Raw genomic sequence first — 19,617 nt, forward strand, 5'->3', positions numbered from 1 at the left:
AACTCTTTTATCCAGGACACTGAAATAATTGGGGCGTGCAGATAATAGGTGTTTGGGGTTCGTGTTTTCCAGCTGTGAGAGTTGTGGAGGATTGCAAAATTGAAAATTAAACGTGAAATCTTGCATGCAGGCCATCAGAGAGAGGACACACCTGGGGCTGGGGTCTCTCAAGCCCCTTCTCTCCGTGTAAATTCAAGCCTGAGAGTGAAAGAGTGGAAAGAGAATACACTTACGCTTAGGCGGTTTGTTGAGAGAACTATGTATCTGGAGCCCCTTCTTGGCCATCAAATTCATCCTATTCAAATTCACAGCTTTAACGAACTGATGTCAAACGGATGCTAAAGGGCTTTGGGGGTGGCGGTGGTTGTTACAAGCCCAAGCCCGTACCAGGGCCAAGCGTGGCACAAGCACCAGCAGTTTGCCATCACCAACCCTTCAGCGGGGGTTTATCTGCCTTACGCTGGGCGGGTTAAGGCAGGTGAAGTCGCGGCACGTCCTTGAAAAGGCAATAAACTCACTCACTTTGCTTTAAAAATCCTTCTGCTCTACAGCATAATAGATCACTTAAAATTTCTGTAGGACTGATGTCTGGTAGATTTTTCCCCTGTCGGTTGATATTCTTTGCCTGGAAACATACGGATTGTCTTACGATAGCAAGTGTCCAGTAAATAGAAAGTGTTTGCTAAGGGCTGTGATAATACACTTTAAATGCAAATACGTCTAGGGCAGTTTTAATGTAATTTTCATATGGATGAAGTCATTCTAAAATAGGCTTAAATTAAAGCGCTGTTCTCCAAAGACTACAAGTTTAGCAGAAAACGTCCTTTAGTTTCATTAGATAGTTTTCTTCTGTTTACGTTTGATTTGCCTTTCATCAGATTTGTATGGTTTGCAATCAGGCCGGTATCTTTTATTCACTGCAGTTGGCATAATTTGTGACTTTTGCAACAGCCACTCGGAGGATGAGCTGGACTAGTTGGGGGTTGGGTTTGGGTTGGGTTTTTCTTTCTTTTATTTTTTTAAACCTCAACTTTTTCCAGTTCCACATTCCTCGCTAATCTTCCTGTTTCCAAGAAACATAAATATTGGGAATTAACCGGTCATGTACTGGCCAGAGAGGTACAAAACCCAGCTGCTGGTGTGGTCTGTAAAAAATCCGGTTTAGATAACGGCGTCATATTGAGGTGTACACAGAAAGAGCTCCAGCAGATGCGCTCCTGATTCTGAGCTCTCCATTCAAAGGGAACGAGCCGGTCGCTGGATTTATTCCCCACCCATAACTGAACAAAACATTTGCCTTTTTTCAATGCTTGATTTTATGTATTTTTTTTTAATTATTTTTTTTATGATGAGGCAAGGAGCCAGCCCTCTCCCCTGAGCCCCACAGAGGGGGACGCTGCAGAAGCGGGTTAGGACATGAGCGAAGCAGAGGGGGAGGTTCACGGGCTCCGGCTGGTGGGTTCGGTGCCACCACCGTGCGCCGAGGATTTGCCCAGCCCTGCTGCGCGCCGCCTTGCGCCAGCTGCTCAGGGTCCCGCGGGGGTGACAACGGGGGGACGGGGGACGGCGCGGTGACAGCTCCTGCCCCACGGCCCCGCAGCTGGCAGCGGCCGGGCATGGCCCGAGACCCTCCAGCCTTGCGAACGCTGAGCGTGGCGCTTCGAAACGGCCACGCGCCCGTGGCTTCGCAGCCAGCACAGGGGGCTGAAAAATTAACCCCTTTCCCCCCCGCCCCAGGATTTGACAGTATTTAGAGCTAAATTCTGCTTTGAGATTTCGCAGGCAGAAAAGAGAGGAATTAAGCGCACTGGATTTGCTTCCATTAATTACGAGTTTCATTTATTTGCTTTTACGACCTCAAAGCCACTAGTTGATTTTAACAGCTAGTAGTTAGGGACAGTTGGAGTAAAAGCAAAACTGCACACGAACGAAAACAAATACTAGCATTTTTTAAATTATTATTATTCACTCAAAAACATGTAGGAAAAAACCCCGTTCCCTGTTCTCATAGTGCCTTTGCCATCAGTCTTTCTGCACGGTTGGTCTGCAGAGTCAGGTCTCCAGTTCAGTTCCAGTTTCCCTAAAGTTGTCCCAGACTGAGCTCCCCTGTGTCAGATTTCATCCAGACCCACTCAGATGCCAGGACCCTGGTTTTTATAGAACTTCCTGGATTAAACTGAGGGCGCCTGGATTAAATTTTTAATGAGAGATTTCAGCACCTGAACACATTACTTAATTTTGAAAATGCCCATCTTCGCCGGGCTTCGGCTGGAGACAGTGGGTCTTTTCTATACTTGTATTTAAATATAAAATTGCGTAGTTAAATTGCCTACATCAAGTCTAACAACGTATTTTCGGGCATTTTTTTTTTCTTTTCAAGTCAGGGCAGATAGTTTTTCATGAGAATACCTACCGTGCGCTAAATGTGCCGTTGTCCACATGATGCTATAAATTATTGGACTGACTTATTCCATGAAATCTCCTTAACGTGCACGAGCAGAGCATTAACCTGGTTGTTCTTTTCCCTCGCCTTGTGGGAGCCCTGGTGCCCTCCCCAGATTGTTGTGATATATTGCAGCGTAGCTGCCAACTGTTAATGAGATTACTAATGCAGTGTAACTGGGTAGCAAATTATTAAATGCTATTCCGTACCATTATTCAGCTTATTTTAGCAATTTGCGAGGAGGGCGCTCCTTGTAAATCAAACTCCTCGTATATTATTTTTGTTAATTAAGAGTTAAATTAAATCCAACATTTTAAACATTGCGTCACTGACTACCATACTGCGCCGTGTACTTCACAATGAGCTGCAGGGGGAAAAAAAAAAGTCCTCTGCTGGAGTGCAGAGGAAAGACCGAGTAAGCGCTCCGGTCTCGCCCGCGGGTTGCGCCCCGGGCGCCGTGTGCCGTGCAGCCGTCGCGCGCGCTCTGCGTGCGTTTCTGCGCTGCCAAAAGGATTTGGGCTCCTCGTGCGGGGCGTTAATGCTGAGGGTATAAACCTTAGGAATGCATTAGCTAGCTTTAATTACTAAAGCGTGGGGTTTCCTGATGTTTCACGGCCCAGTAAGACATATATCACGGTATTGCTGATGCGCTGGCAAAAAAGCGGCCCGCTCAAGCGAAGGAAAGCCCGGACCCACGTGCGGCGGGTGCTGCCCTGCCTCGCCGGAGCGGGGCCGCGGCGGGCACGTCTCCTTCTGCAAAGCGCTTTGGTGACCGGCGCTTCGCCTAACGGCAGCGCGCGGCGCGGCTTTCTGGGAGCAGGAGTGGGGTGGCTTCGAAGCGGGGACGTCTTCTGCGTGTTCTGTTCCCCAGCCTGGAGCGTTTGAGTGCCTTTTCTTGCAGGGCAGTAGCTTCTCTCGGTATCAAAACATCTGAAGCGAAGCGTTTCGCAATCGTACAACACGCTTTTGGAGTGTTATTCTATAAGTATACATAATTTAAAAAAAATTCATCTGTATATCTGACTATTGGCATTTGTAGAGACTTGGTGTCTAAAAAAATAATGATTGAAGGGGGTTAAATATGACATTATTCATTTGGCGTTGGGCGCAGAAGTAGGATTTCTGCAATGGTTTTTCTCTTCCACATGTGAACGTGTTTTCTTTGTAGTATGTCTTATCACGTGGTTGTGTCTCCCAGAAAATCAGGATGTTCTAGCTGCGTTCAGATTCTCCTTATAAAGCTCGTACTTTCCTGGCCTACGCAAACATGCAAAAAAAAAGTTGAAAATTTATTTGTTTAGAAGCTCAATGCGGATTTCTCCCAGAAAGGGAACAAAGCGAATGTTAAAATAAGAAGGTAACCTTTGACTCCTGGTGTCTCTAGCCCTTCTTCGTGTGACGTAGCTGAGAGGAGCATCCAAGTGTTTCACACCGGCCTCGGGAAGCAGAACTCTCCCCAGGTGCTCGGTGGGCAGATTGGGCAGGGCGGGTGGGTGAGGCATAGGTTCACTGTTGTTGTTTGAGAGAGAAGAGATGGTCCATGTGACGGTGATACTTAGAGATATGGATACGACCCCTTTGGGACGCGCCTGGTGTGCCGTGGGGTGTCTGGAGGGGTTGCGTGGTGCAAAGGGGTGTCGGGGTGCTCCTGGGAGAAGTGGGCAAATAGAAAGGGGGAAGCGAGTGGTGTGGAAGGTAGCGATGGAGGAGAATGAGGACACACATTGAGCCCTCCTGGAAGTCAACAATTGTCTCCTAATGAGCCATCTTATCTCGTTAAGTGGCCTGGCCTTAGGTGGGTTTTAATCAAAGCTTCCACCGTCGCCTTCTGGCTTTGACTGCTAGTTGGGAACAGAAACGTCCGTTTGCTTCGTACAGAGCCCTTCCTAATCTGTTGTACAAGGAGAGCTTAAGTAAATCTGTCCTTAGTCGGTTTTAGGTTGCGGTGTAGAATGTACACGCTTTGCCTGGAGCAGCGTGAGTCATCATCGTAACTTCGGAGCGCTCTGGGTTATTGGGTTCAAGAGAAAATTACATACTTCAGTGTTAATATAGACTATATATGAATGTGCAGTAAATTAATTAGACAAACACAGTTGATAAACCACATCCATTTTATAACTGAAAGAGTCCTGAGAAACAGGCACTTTCCTACAAAACTCTATCTCCTCTTAGGTTAAAATAAATAAAAAAAGACTCATTTTGCTCAGGAAACCCTTCTCCCACAGCACTCGCTACCCTCAGGCTATCCAAAACCAGAACAAAATTGAACCCTCAGTAGCCTAATAAGCTGGAAACCTTAAACTTTTTCTTACTATCTGCTCATAGTTCCAGCAGATCTGCTAAAAACTGGTTAAATGCTGAAGTTGCGCAAATGGAATGGGTATGTGAAAGTCATCTGTCCTTACAAGCACAAAGTCTATGTCATAAGTGTGTTAGAAAATAGCTTATGTAACTCCACTAAACACAATGTGAGGTTTTATGACCTCATCCGACGGCAGGACAATGCATTTCTTTGTTATGGATATTAAGATTGAGAACAGTTTAGGTTTGTTTACGCTGTTGACGTTTTATAGCAAATGCTGTCAAGTGGTGCCTCAGACTGTCCGGGGGTATTTGTATAGACTTTGGAAATTCAGGCAGAAAATAAAATGACCATCTGATTCAAATGAATTTTCCAATTATTTGTGGCTTTAACAGAAGCGATTGAAGTGTATTGTATATATCTGGCAGCTGGTCCTACTTCTTTGAAAAAAAACCTGAAGCTTTGTATCTAATCCCTTGAGCAAACCGATAGTAAATTGTTTATCGAATAAGTAGTAGAATTTCCCATTTTGAATCTGTGCTGTCTGTGCATCGCTGTCACGGAAAGGATAATTATATGCCGCTTCCCGCACGCGGGAGGTGCGTGGATTCGCAGTTTGTCTGTTCCTCTTTTCCTTTTTCAAGCCCGAACTGTTGCCTGAACTTGGTGCAACTTCTCCCCGTCCTGTGCCTGCAGTCTGTCAACATCCCCTCTATTGTCTGATGCTAAACCCGTGTTTGACTCCTCATAAATCCCTTCATTGTCTCCCCGCTGTTTCCCATGTCATATTTAAGTTTTCCTCGCTGGTTTCCATGGCCCGTCACAGTCTGTGCTTTTGTTCGTGACTCCATCTCCTGGCTCCTTTCTCTGGACGGAGCCAGTCCTTGACTGCTTCTGTCACCTTCAAGCTTCATGCTGCCCTTCTTCCAGATCCCCTCCCTGTCTATTTTTTTTTTTTTAAATCAAATCCTGATGATATTTAGAGCAAAATCTTCAAGAAAGATTGCATCAATGGATATACATTTTAAATTTGACGATCCTTTCGCTTACCGAATGTCCAGGTTACCAATTTATGCCTCCCTTGGTCTGCTGCTCTTTAATCCTTCTTCTGTAATTCGCCATTTATTTAGCTTTTTGTTGAGCTCACTTTTTATTTAGTTTTTAAAAAACCTAATACTCTGAGGAAAGAAAAAAACCTTTTGAAGAACCAAACAGCAGAAAAGGTCTCAATCCACAAAATGGGCGTGTTTAACTTAATTTGTATTAGCAGTATCTGACGTACTGTCTGTAAGGTGCTTCAGAGCTCCCAGAGGAAACAGCAGTGCCGAAGTACCTGTTTATCATACCTGTCTAAGTACGATAATCATAATTAGAGTCTAGGATTTTTCCCACCCTTCTCGTTTCTGACACAACTGTAATTCATACAATGAGAAATGCTAACGGTGCGCTAGTAAGGCGTGGGTACAAAAAGTGTCTTTCGTCTGGAGATCTTTTCATTTGAGGGTATTTTGACTATTCGGTGTATTTTAGATAGCCAGCAAATGGGTGCAGTTGGCAGTCTCTTCTGGGGAAATACTGGGGGTTCGCATAAAAGGGTTTCCTGACGCGGGTGAAGATACGCCGGCTGCATTACTGCAGATGTGAAATGCCTGTTCTGCAACCAACCCGCCGCTTGCCACACCCGTTCAGTGTTTTGGCCTATTTCATGTATATTCTTAGCATATAAGACTTATCTTTGATTCTCCATGCTACAATTATTCCAAAAGCAGCTGATGTATTGTATTCCCCGCCCTTGCCGTTACCTCTTTCTCCAGACAACCTTCTCCAAAGACCCGGGTGTTGGGGAGCCCTCGGGGATCAGCCCCGACCACGAACCCACCCCACTAACCCAGAGACCGTCTGGGTCCGTGGAGGAGCGCCCAGTGTGCTGGGAGCAGACCTGCCATCAGCTTTTTCTGAGATAAAGCTATTCCTTTAACACGAACCGCTCTTGTCACCCGCTGCTGGCAAGGGTGGGGTGCGTCCCCTTGTTCTCCTCCGTCACCTGAACCAGTACCGTAAAAGCTAGTCCAGGGCGGGATGTTCATAGCTCTGAACACCCTGTTCTCAGTAAGCGTGGGCTACCCGCTCCCGTCCTCCTCAGCTGTCACTCTTCCCCCGCTTTGCTGGCGTGGTTACCCTTCTCTGTGCTCCTGTGCCGTGTCTCTATAGCAGCTTCACTGCTGGATTTCCCTTTGCTGTCCTTCTGGTGTCCTCTGTGCCCTCCGATTGTCTGCTGGGGGGAGCACGGCGCGTAACAACACGTTATCCTCATCTTACGATGGTGCAAATAAAGTGACGGTCTGAACCAGAAGCCCTTGCTGGACCACTCCTGGCCAGCAAAGGCTTGGACCTTCTTAGGTTTCCTCCAGTTCCTTCATCTGCTCTTCAGCTCTTTACTTCTGGAGAAGGTAGATTTTCTGCGTCCATCTCTGGCAGCCCTCTGGGCAGGCAGGCGTGGGTGGGGGAGACGTGCGTGCGGGGTGCGAGCGCTGGGAGATTTACAGGGGTCAAGGCCGGGAAGGACTGCCGGGCCACCTGCGCTGGCCTGCGATGGATGGCAGGTGGGTGCGTGTCTCCAGCCACCCTCGCGCTGAAGCACGAGCCTGGCGCGAGCGCGGTGTCCGGAAGACGCCCACTCTTCGTGTGCAGGAGTCAAGTGCTGGGCAGGAACCACCATTTTCCTTGGCATCTTTTCCTACCGCAAACACATTACAGCATTTTTGGGGAGGTTAAGCAAATGCATTAATTTTGACTGCAGTATATTACCGTTCTTCTTTGGAAAGTCATCTTAAGTAGTTTGACTTTGAGCTCCCCAGCGAGCATTTGGAAGATTTTCCTTTCGCTCTGGTCTTCCACAACAGATCATCCCATTTGCTGTATAGGTAAAATCAGGAGCACAACCCTTGACTTCTCTGAAATATATGTTCTAGTTTTTAGCGAAAGATAAAAAGTCATCAATTTAAGTGTTTTTTATGTGAAAATATTTTCCAAGTATGTTCCGGTATTTTGGATTTATAGTAATGCAATTCTATTTTGGAGCCACAAAGACAAATAATTACATCAATAAATATTATTTTGCACTTAGGCACACGAAATGACCGTTCTTCAAGAATTATCTTTGGCTTGATATGTAGTTTATTCAGATCCTTTAAAAGAATACGGCCTAGCACTGAGTTAAAGTAAAGTTAAAGAAACATAATTCTCTATTTCTGGTAGAGAACAGCCAGATTTTTCACGGGCACACTTCCGAGTGCAGGCCGCCCGCTCGGCACCTGCATTACTGCATTTGTTAAATGCCATGATTTTGATTGTGCTGCTTCTCTGAATGTTGCTGGTTTAACTGTGAAATGCTGTTTATTCTGAATTAAGGGAACGCAAATACTGAAGATGACGTTTTAGTCTTAATTGAAGTCAAATGGTAAGCTCCTGCAGAAACAGAATTTGACCCGTCTTTTCGTAGCAAGGAGGTTTAGCCAAAGGAAACCAAATTTTCCCTTTCAGCTCACTTTACTATTTGAACATCTAAAAAAAAAAGCATATATATATATAAGTACGCTTCTCCTTTTTCCTCTCATGAGCACAGGGGTCAGGTTATTTCATTTGTGTATTTGTACGTGTGCGGGGATGCTGACATTGGAAGGTTGGAGTGAAGCTTGGAGCGCACCGGGAAACCCATTCATGCTCCAGAAAGCACCAGATCGTATGGCAAGAGGTTGTGAGCGTGCTCCGGTCCTACGCGGAAGGGTTGGGGTAGTGATCTGCGTGCTTTAATAAACACCCTCGGTCCCCGCCTTGAACAATACCAGACTGAGCATGGCGTTAGCCGAATGCCTGTTTTCCCACCAAATTGCTCAGAATACTGCTCAGACCGACGGTGGGAACCAGAAACGCTCTCCTGGTGCAAACGCCGACCTGCCGCTCCCGTCGCTCCGGCGGGAAGCGTGCTGCCGTGGGACGCCTAGTTACGCAGCGTGTAGGTACGAATGGTGGGGAAATCAACGCTCCTAATCGGATCTGCTACACGGTTAACAAGATCCACCACTGTGCTCTTTTTTCTTCTCATGTCTAGACACTACTGTGTCTAACACCAGGTGCGCGCTTCTTTCTACATGGGTTTTTCATATGCATCATCTTTCAAATGGCACCTCTTTTTGAAGCTGTTCTTAAGTTCTGAGTTACTTTTGCTAGTCTGAGTCTTCTCTTTCTTCCTTTTATTTCTTCCCAACCCTCTCTCTATGAACAAAATGCTTTCGATATCCGTGTTGCTGTTCACCAGAGTAAAGCATGAGAATATAATTTCCTAGCCTGTGATGAGCCTGTGAGGTTCAAACAGAATTACATTCCAGAGTCATCTAGTTTATTGTCCTGTGTTATTGCTACAGTCTTGGATGGTTTCCCAAGTATTTGTTTGCATTATTCCTGTAAAGAGGAGTTTGTTTTGGTTTTATTCTGGGTTTACGGTGTTTTTCCAGAAAGAAATGCTAACTTTCTAATTCTGAAGTCTCTGTTTGGGAGCACCTCAAGGGATTCAGTGAAACTTTTACCAACGAAAGTGCAAGGGGCCAAGGTCCAGTAGCCTTACATGGTGCCTCCAGCTTATGCATCACAGCCCCTTAAAATAAAGTAGGTGTTGGCCTGCGAGAGGCACCCGGCGTGTCAGAGCTCACGGCCTACTGTGAAAAGAATTTGAAATTACATCCATCAACCAGTAAGTTGCCCTTTAGGTCACCTAATTCTGAACTTCTTTCCTTTCCTGGAGCTGGGAGGAAGAAGGGACCCACAAGGACCATCGAGCCCAGCTCCTGTCCCTGCACAGGACACCCCAAATTCACACCATGTCTCTGAGGGCCTTGTCCAGGTGCTTCTGGAATATCGCCAGGCTGGTGCCGTGATGCCTCCCTGGGGAGCCTGTGCCAGGGCTCCACCACCCTCTGGGGGAAGGACCTTCTCCTAATGCCCAGCCTAACCCTCCCCTGGCACATCTCCCTGCCGTTCCCTTGGGTCCTGGCATCGGTCACCAGGGAGAAGAGACCAGCCCTGCCCCTCCTCTTCCTCCCCTTGTGGGGAAGCAGCAGAGCGCCATGCTTGTGATTCAGTGAGGTTAATTTACAGGAGCAAGATTCTGGAGAAAATTACATATGTGTTCAAGTTTATGCACTCTGGGATAAATCCAAGCTCTGAGAATAAGTAACTGGAGAATTTTGCATTGACTTTAGTGTCATTAGGGTTTCACTGTCCTAATTACCTAAGTGGCAAGTACTTAACAGGGTACATAATAAATTTCTGGAATTAGGTTTAGGAGCTTACAAACCTTCTTGCAGTATCTGTCATGCTAAATTACTAGTAAACTAGGCTAGATTAACTAGGTAGTAATTAGTGAGGTTCTTTTCTGCCGAGGGGGAAGTGCTGTTGATTTGAGGGCTGGTTCGAGGGGGACAGAAGTTAGCTGGCTTTTGGCCATTGATAGCTCGATGGATCCCACTGAGAGAATACTTGTAAACAAGATGGTGAAGGGTCTGGAGAGCAAGTCTTACAAGGAGAGGTTGATGGAACTGGGATTGTTTAGCCTGGAGAAGAGGGGGCTGAGGGGAGCCCTTCTCGCTCTCTGCAGCTGCCTGAGAGGGGCTGGAGTGAGGGGGGGGCTGGTCTCTGCTCCCAAGTCACCAGGGACAGGACGAGAGGGAACGGCCTCAGGCTGCGTCAGGGGGGGTTTAGGTTGGAGCTGAGGGGAAATGTCTTCCCTGCCAGAGGGGTCAGGCCCTGGCACAGGCTGCCCAGAGAGGTGGGGGAGTCACCGTCCCTGGGGGGGTTCAAAGGACGTGCAGCCGTGGCCCTTGGGGCCATGGTTTAGGAGGTCTGGGGGTGTTGGGTTGGGGGTTGGCCTTGATGGTCCCAGAGGTCTTTTCCAACCTTAATGATTCTTTGATTCAAAGATGAAAAGAGACAAGGTGCAGGTGCCCATATGTTCGTCGAGCACTCCAGCGTTGTACCCCACCGCGTAACCTCTTCGCGGCCGCAGGCGCGTGGAGCAGTTCAGAGCTCCGTGCACGGCGTAAGGCATCACGCAGGCGCTGGACCCGCTCCGGTGACGCTCCGAATCTGCTCGCAGGCCGAAGGAGAAGTCACGCCTCTCTGCGGGTTTGTAGGCAGTTGTTGCCTTCTGCATGGTGATAGCGGGGGCTGTGGGAGACGGCCGCGGTTCCAGCACGGCAACAGCGGGAAGGCTTTGGCCAGCTCCGCTTCCATTGAAAAAATATTTTTCCAGCAAATCCACAAACGCAATAAAACTGTATTTTATTATTTGCTCTTTGTAAATGTTTATTTCCAAGAACGATTTTCATCTTGCTAAGCTCTCAATTTCCCAGCTGAAGACCTAGGGTATTTTTGAAAATGCATCTTTTTCACTAGCTAGAGCTTGCATTTTTATAGAGCTTCATGATACGTGTTTTGGACTGAGTTCCTTCTTTTTGTCTGTGGCTGAGATAAAGAATTAGTAGTTTAAAACAATAACTACATGTTCCACTATGATCAAGGAATTAGATAATCTGGCATGTTTGCTTAAGGGGTCTGTATCTTGGGGCTTTTATAGGGCAGTATTAAAGCCCTGAGCCTTCTTATTATGCCAATACCCAGAAGATTGCTTTAATGAGAAGTAAAGGGCCTTTTTCCAATTACAAGGGAATAACTGTATTAAGTTCCTGTGTTATGTCAACCTGCTTTGATTTGATTACTGCGAAAGAAATGGATTTATCTGTCAGTGTTACTTAATTAAGCCTTCTCATTGATGTTTTGCAGAGTAATATAGTGTAGTTTGCACATTTAAGTCTAAATACAAAGAAAATTGGTCGAAAGCTAAGACGCGACCCCTGAAGATAAGGCACGAGAGCTATTGCTTGTCATTTTCTGATCAGGGTCCAGAACTTTTAACATTGGTGGAAGGACTTGAGCATTATATGGGCTCAGATTAAAGCAAGGTAAAGGGCAAGGAGTTTTCAGCCAGATTTCAGATGGCTGAAAATTTTGGAGTCTAGGCAAATCTTAGAGACTTATTCTGTGAGGTTAGTCTCCTAATCTCTACCCGGTGTAGTAGGTTGGTTTTGTAGAACGATGTCTGCATATCTTTAATGTCTGGCTTCCCCTGATGCATCCCCAGAAGCTGTCCCTCTCCCTGCCAGGAGTGTCCTTCCCACTTGGCGGTGCTTCCTCCTGCCTAGGCAGGACTTTCTCTCTGGGTTAGACTTGGGTGTGCCCAGGGACTCGCTCTGGGATGTTTGCAGAGACGAGGAATACCCCAGCCCTGAGGTATGTGTTGTTCCCGTGTTATTTTAGGCATCTGATAGTGCCCTCTGGTCATTGGCACGCGTGGCTTGAGGGAGAGGTAGGGATAAAGCAGCAAAGAGTACCAGAAAGGACGGCCGGGCGGGAGTTCAGCTCACCACAAAGACGTAAGTTTAACTGTAAGCATGTAAATAGTTCCTTCCACGTCATTGGGACCGTGCAGCGGTTGGCCATGAAGCCAGTATTTCCATGTGCTGCTGGAACGTACTGGGTGTCTTTGGGAGTGTGTCGCCCCTTCCCTATGCCTGAAAAAGGGATTTTTGAAGAATACGACTCTGAAAAAGCACCGTGAGTGGGCTGAATCGGGTGTATCAGCCCAGCATACGTTTGAAGGGGTGGTAGCGCACTCTCAGCTGGAGCTGGGCTTCCCAAGGGAAGGGCTCAGCACCTGAGCGCGCCCCTTGCCCGGGCTGGGGTGGGGAATGCCCCCTTCCCTCTCTGCTGTCCTTCCTGGGCACTGAGTGCGAGAGAAGGATGCTTGCTGCTCCAAAATGTGTTATTTTGGAGCCCTAATGTGTTATTTTAGGTGACGCATTAGAGTGCCCGTGACCACGGCATCTATATTCTTAAAGCATAAATAAAAATGTCCAGTGTACCAGTCTGAAACCCTTCGTTGGCATGTAAATCTTGCTCCTAGCACTGGCCGTGAGCCAGCGTGAGGGGCCCTGACAATGCATAGTATTTTTAGATTAGCTGACTTTTACGGAAGGCATGTTAATAAATTAAATCTTTAACGGGGAGCTATGTGAACAACGCCTCCTTGTTGATGAAAGCAGGGCTCCCCAGGTGATGCACCACGCAGAGCCCTTCGCTGGCGTCGCTCGGTCCTTCGTCCGGGGTTTTGCACGCGCATGAGTGGGCCGGTGGGTCTGCACGAGAGAGACGAGAGCAGGACGGGGCTGAAGCCAAGCCCGCGGGCGCTGGGTTTATCACCTCTCTGGAGGTGGGCTCCGAGCTGGCGCCCGGTCGCCCAGGTGCTGTTCCTGAGGGCTGAGCTGTGCTGCTCGCTGTGGGGGGGGTTGGAAGCTGTGCTCGAGGGTGGGATGATGCCCATCAAAGTCAATGGGATAATATCCACTGATTTTTAGCAGGCAATGGATCGGGGCTCTACAGAGTTAATTGCCTGTTACATAACACAAATGATTTTTAAAAATATGCCTAATTAACCTAATAGAATGGTTGATCTGATCTGTCAGGTAAATGATACACATTTTCTTTCTTTTTCTGGAGCTTAATTAAATATTTACCTAAGAGTGTCTTGTGCTATTAACACGTTCATCTGTTATTGAGATAATAGGAATTGTAATTGGGGGAAAGTATTAAACTATATAAATGCGTGGGGTTTTTTTAGTTTGGTGGGTTGGTTTTATTGTTTTTGATGGTTTTTTTTTTGTTGGTTTTTATTTTAAATCTTGGAAATCAACCAGATTTGGTCACAGCACCCGTATTTTAAAGCGCTAATGACCATATGGGTTTCTCAGACAACTGAAGTTCTCACCGATCGCAGCCTGGGTGAACCAATGCACAGGTGGAAAGGGAGCCGCTCGCGTGCGTAGTCTTTGGCAGCGCTCTGAGAAAGTTTCTCTAGCCAACAAGACCAAATACGTATTTTTTCCAATTAGATTAAAGCTACTGTTTGTGCATGGCAAAAGGCAAGCAATGTTATTATTTCATTAGGATGCTAGTGCGTACACGGGAGTAAGTTGGAAAATAGCACTGAAATGTGCAATAATACTGTTATAGATCAATGTCAATCACATTTCCTGATATTTAACATACTGTAAGTAAAAAAGTAATGGATTTAAGCAGTACGGTCCAGTCCATCAACGTACAAAAGGATGTGCTTAATGTTAAGCATGAGTGATCTCATTTACTTGAATTAACATGAGAGTGAGCTGCGATTTCAGCGGAATTATTCACAGGCTTCCATTAAACCTGCGCGCAAGTGCCTCGCTGAACTGGTGTTATGTTTAGCCATTAAGTTTTTAGCCAAGTGGAAAGTCTCAGGAGACTCCCAACTCATCCTAGTAAAGGTTTCGTGACGGCAGCGGTTGCGCAAGCGTATCCCGGCACACTCGGGCGCACCACGGAGGACCGCCCGCCTTCAGCGGCAGCGGTAGCCTGCGGAGTTGAGTTGGTGGGCTTCTCCCGGGCCTTGGTGCAACCTCGGAAGTAGCTACTAGTAGGTGCACATCACTGCTTGGGGTACCCGAGAGGGACAGCCCCGTGCGGTTGGGGTGTCTTTGGAGGAAGTTATTGTGTCGGTCGTTTTAGGTTTGTTTTTTTTCTTTAGGCTCAGCATTTGAAAGAACATCCAGCGTTACAAGGAAGCTTTAATAACAATAAACTGGTTGATTGATGATACTGGGAAAGACTTGGGGGAAGTGGAGTAAAAATAGTTGCATCAGAGAAGAAATACTGGGAATTGTGAAATGTGGCTAACATTTGTATGCGAAATGTGTCTGTGACCTGGTTCTGTCAAGGCAACCGTTGTGTTGCAGTCTAGCCTCTTGCGTCCGGCGACCTGGAGCGCGCCGCAGCGGCGGACTAGCGAAGCTCGCCTCGCCTTCCTGGGGCGGCTGTCGAGCTGCCCCTTCGGCGCACGGATAAAACGCGCGCAAGCGAGCGGCAGGCTGAGACGTTTCTGTGTTTTGTGGCAAAGTTGAGAGGACCTTGTAGGAGTCGTGGCTCTTCGGTGCACGCCCTAAACGGCAGGTTTCACCACGCCGAGCACATACGCAATGGGATGTGTTATTCCTAGAGACACCCTCTCAAACGGAGGGGGAAAAGGGTTCAAGCCACCCTGAGACGGGCTGTCTGAAGTTCGTGGAGTGTCTCCCACCCAATGGTTGCAATGACTTTTCTATCAAACGATAGAGGAGAAGATAGAAACGCCCCCTCTGTGCTGGGCTTTAGGAACGTGCTTTTCTCTTCCTGAGGTACAAATATGCGCGTAAATGCTTTTCCGCAGCGGAAGCCTAGGTGAGGTGGTGAGAGGTACATTCACCCCAAACACGCCTTGCTTTAACTTTTAGTTTTCATCTGTTTTATCATGTTTTACTGTTTGACAATAGCTATTTTTGTGCTGGGGGTTTGGATAGGATTTGAACTGGTACAGTACAGTCACTTTTTAAAGTGTCGAGAAACACTGAGCCGCTGAAGTAATTTTTATGTTCAAACCTCGGGTTCCTGAGGGTCCGGTTCATTTCTGCTGTGAATTTAAATGAGTTAATTTAAGCAGTGGGTCAGAAGCCACTACCATCGTAGTAGCCCTGTGCCTGATTCTTAATTAAAGGCAACAGGAGATTAATTTGAAACATTAATTTAAAAGTGCCTATACAAAAGGAAAGAATTATTGCAATAAAGCCTAAAGAACTTTTTTGTCCCTAGATGTAGAAGACAGAACTAGCTCAGGGTCCTGGGGGAATACAGGACATCCTAGTCCATCCAGGGTAAGTATATCTAATCTTTTTCCCCAACCAGACTTCCTGCATATGTAAATTTACAATCTTAAATATGGGTTTTACACCTGATTGTGTAGAAAAACGGGCATGCGAAGTTGGCTGTAGCCTGTCTTCTCTTTAAAATTGCCTTTTTAAAATTTTTTAATTTTTTTTTTAACATTCAAACCTGATCCTGTGATTGAATTTGGCACCTGCTCCGCTACTTCTAACAGGTAGCGAGAATAGAGCACATTAATTAACCATTTTTTCTTGCCGGGCCCTACCAACCACCGCCGCCACCCAGGGTGCAGGCGTGGAGCAGAGGTGGTGTTGCCAAATGTTTAATTTTCTGCAGCTGGATTTTTAGGGATGGCGGGCGTCACCAAACCCGAGGAGGGGCCCAGCGCCCCCGCCGCGGGCAGCGCTCGTCCCCGTGCGGGCGTTTGCCGGCCGCTCCACGGCCCGAGCTCGGGGCAGCGACGCCGGAGCGGGGCCTCCAGCTCTGTCCCACCACGCCAGGGCTGCCCACCGGGGCCGCTGTGCCCCTCAGCTGCTCCGTGCCTCCCGTGAGGGCGTTTCAAACCCTTCCCCTCGCGCAGGGGCTGGCAGACGGGCGTTTCGGCGCGTCCCCCGGGCTGCCGGCACCGTCCGAGCTCTGGGGTGGGGAGCATGGCTGGCGGCCTCCCGCCCGCCTCCGCTCCAGGCCCCGCAGAGGATGGGGCACGGCCCTCTCCTGCGCTCCCCGCCTAAGAGTGGGAACCCCTCCGGGGAGCGCAGATGCCGAGCTGCTATCTGGCACGGCGATACGCGGCGTTTGCTGGGATTTGCAAGACAGCTGGGCTCAGTCATTGCGATTGTGGCCGTGGACAGTCATCCAAATTCTTTAGACACCTCCGGATGGGGATGCCGCTCACATCGGTAGGGAAGCAGTGCTATTTCCAGCAGAGCAGCTGTGCGGTTCGCCCCGCGCCGCTGCCGCTCCCCAGCAGCGCGGTGTGGGCAGCCCTGCCGATGGCCCTTGCGAGCAGCCCCGCTCCCCAGCCGCAGCATCGCGGCTCCGCCCGGCCTCGGGGCTGGCTGCGGCTCGTCCTTCGGTACCGAGGTGATTATTCCTGTTTACTCCCTGCAAACGCGTGAAGTACACTTACGCTGGGCAAAAAGTGGCTTCGCTCTTACTTATGCCCGTATTTAAACAGTTTGTTTAAATTGCTTTTTAATTGTTTTCTAATTAACGTGAAGGATCAGGGCTTGCGAGCAGCGCTGCCGGGAGCTCCGTGCCCTCGAGTATCAGTCTGGCGAGGAGAAATGCGGTTGCCCCGTTCATCCTCGGTCCGTCCTTGCCCCTTGGGGCAGGTCCTGCCCTCGGCAGACGTGACGCCAGCTGAGGTTTTAAGTGGACGGCTGCAGCGCTGCACCGCACCGCGGGCAGCCGAGGGGGGTCCCCCATTTACGGCGTGGCGGGGGGACCCCGGCCCCGGCGCCGAGGGAGGGAAGCCCGACACCTTTTCTTATTCCATCCTGCTTAGCATCCATTACGTCATTACTGCTCACATCTGTCAGTTTTATTTTTATCCCTTTTTTTAACTTGACACTTGTATTGCTTCCGAGGGAAAAATGTTTTGAAAAGTCAATTCTAAATTTGCACACACAATTATTTATGCATGCAAAAACTTGAATGTGAGTGTACAATTAAGTTTTGAGATATAAAGAAAAGAGCACGAGCCTGGGAAGAATTCTGGAGTTTCAATCAAGGCTGTGCATTAACTTGCAGTGTTATTCTGCAAACAGCCTGACCTCGCTCTCTTTCCTTCTTTGTAAAATGATGATGGTATTTCCATGTTGGGAGAATTAGTTTCTCGTGAGTTCTTCTGAACCGAAGAAACAAAACATTCCCTAACTGCTGCGCTTGGCCAATATTTGTAGTTAAATTTAAGATTTTTGCTGATGGAGTGACTGAAAGCAGCAGGTTACACCAAGACTGTTTCAAAAATGAGGGGTCGGATCCTGGCAAGGATTTTGTACGTCCTTGCCTCTGCCGCTGTCGATCCCCAGGGAAGCACGGAGGGGGCGCAGGGCAGGAGGGGGCTGCTGCCGCACGCTAGCCACCCACAGAGGTGCCCGCACAAAGGATGGGTGCTGGGTGGGGTTGTATTTTTCAGTGAGGGGTAACTTTGCACGCCCACTGTGAAAAAAATTCTCAATTCTTTTTTATAGTCTAGCGTATGTATATAGCAGTGAGGTGATTAAGGCAGCAAATTACTACATAAAAACAGATTTCAAAAGCAAAATGTTAAAAGAATTATTTCTTTGCTGTTCTTGCATATGTTATGGGCAAGAAGACTTTAAGATTAGAGGGCTCGATGCTGAATTGCACGGCACGAAATTCCAGGAACCTCATCTCAGTCACCCATTCAGGGTTGTCCCCACAGCAAACCGAAGTCAATTACTAATGAAATAAAAAGTTGAAACAGCTTTAAAAATGGTCTGGAACACACATTGCTTCCAGCAGAATCAATAGGGGAAAACAATAAAGGGAACAATATTTCTTATAGCTGGCTTAAAACTTGGAAGGGAAATAGGTACCTGTAGGTTTTGAAAAATGCCGTTTCAACTTGTAAAACTGTTCTTTTTTTCCCGATTTGTTAACAGAACTATGGAGATGGGACTCACTATGATCATATGGCGAGCAGAGACCTTGGGTCGCATGACAATCTCTCTCCTCCCTTTGTCAATTCCAGAATACAAAGTAAGAAATCAAATTTCCTAACTTGCCCGCGTTGTTGAAAGTGGAATAAGTGAACCAGAAATAAAATTCTGAGGGCTTAAATCGCTCATCCTCACTTTGGGGGTTGACTCTACGTGGCGTAAGGGTGGGAACGTGGATTTCTATTTTTTATTATTTATTTTTTTTAACCTATCATGCAATTTCAGAAATGTACACCGATGATGTTTATTGACCAGGCTGTGTTTTCGTGCTGTGCGAGGGATATGGCTTTTGATGCAGTAACTGCAATATTTGCTGAAAGAGGTGAATGGTTATTTCCTAAGGCTCAGCCTTTCCCTTTCAAAGAAGCGGCCAGTTGGCAGAGAAAATAAGGACAAGCTCTGAACAGGACTTTTAAAGCAGAAAAGGATGTCTGAAAATATGATAAATCCATGTTCACAAAAAGGAACAGCTCAATAACCGGTGAGGGACGCTGAAGCCATTGTTTGTTTTGGAGCGTGATGGATCGCTGCCTGCTGGGACCTGTGAGCTGCAAACTCCTGGATTTCAGGCGAGGGTAGTTGCAGCTTATTCTGCTTTAGAGGAGTGAGATTTTGCCCAGGGCGTTTGGCAAGGACCCTCCTTCCACCCCACACCCCACGACAGAAAGTTTTGACGCCCCTGAATAATCATTTAGCTTAGCAGCAAACACCATAGCAGTACGAAGAGAGGCTATAATTATTTGTAAGTGAATGATAGCTGCTTTCTTTAATTACGGTTGATAAATGAGTTTTGTTAAAGTAAATATATGATGTAAAAATATTAGTAATGCTTGCGCTTGGCCAAGATCACACCCTTCTTCTGCAGTTGTCAATGAACTAACCAAACGCTCTGCTTTAAAGAATTGAACGCGAGCCAAAAAAAACATGGAGCTGTAGCTGCGATATATCATTCTTCAGCTCTAATATATGTCCCTAAAATATGCCTTGTCTTTTAATATTCGGAAATATTTGCGAGTTGTTTAACATACGGGACAATGTTGGCGCTTGTAGTCATTTGTATGTATTCACGTACAAAACACGGTTACAACAGTTTTGAAGGGCCTAACGTAAGCCAAAAAAAGCATGGAAATTTCAACGCTCCCTTCTTAACTCGCGCCACGGGGCTTAGGTAGTGCGCAGGGACACTTCGCAAATAGCCACGCGCTTCTGTGAAACCCTCTGGGCTGCGTGGCGCTTTCAAGTTTAACCTTTCATTCGAGTCTTTAGAACTTAAAAGCCTCTCTCTCCTGCCTGCCTGCCCTTGGGTTACAGGAAAATCTCATTCCTGCCTCTGATTGTTT

The 19,617-nt window shown here is 47.4% G+C and overlaps 1 protein-coding gene across 14 annotated transcripts in view; it reads left to right on the plus strand.

Moving 5' to 3' along the window:
* Window positions 1–19,617, plus strand: part of TCF4 (transcription factor 4) — a 243,956-nt gene that overhangs the window by 58,542 nt on the left and 165,797 nt on the right. For 13 of the 14 annotated variants that reach the window (XM_064438948.1, XM_064438947.1, XM_064438955.1 and 10 more), the window contains 2 exons: window positions 15,519–15,580; window positions 18,221–18,317. The exons of the other annotated variant lie outside the window; for it this stretch is intronic. In XM_064438948.1, coding sequence (XP_064295018.1) covers window positions 15,519–15,580; window positions 18,221–18,317 — 159 coding nt within the window. The remainder of the gene's footprint in view (window positions 1–15,518; window positions 15,581–18,220; window positions 18,318–19,617) is intronic. 14 annotated transcript variants of the gene reach the window in all.

The sequence above is a fragment of the Phalacrocorax carbo genome, chromosome Z (assembly GCF_963921805.1).
Source record: "Phalacrocorax carbo chromosome Z, bPhaCar2.1, whole genome shotgun sequence".
NCBI lineage: Eukaryota > Metazoa > Chordata > Aves > Suliformes > Phalacrocoracidae > Phalacrocorax > Phalacrocorax carbo.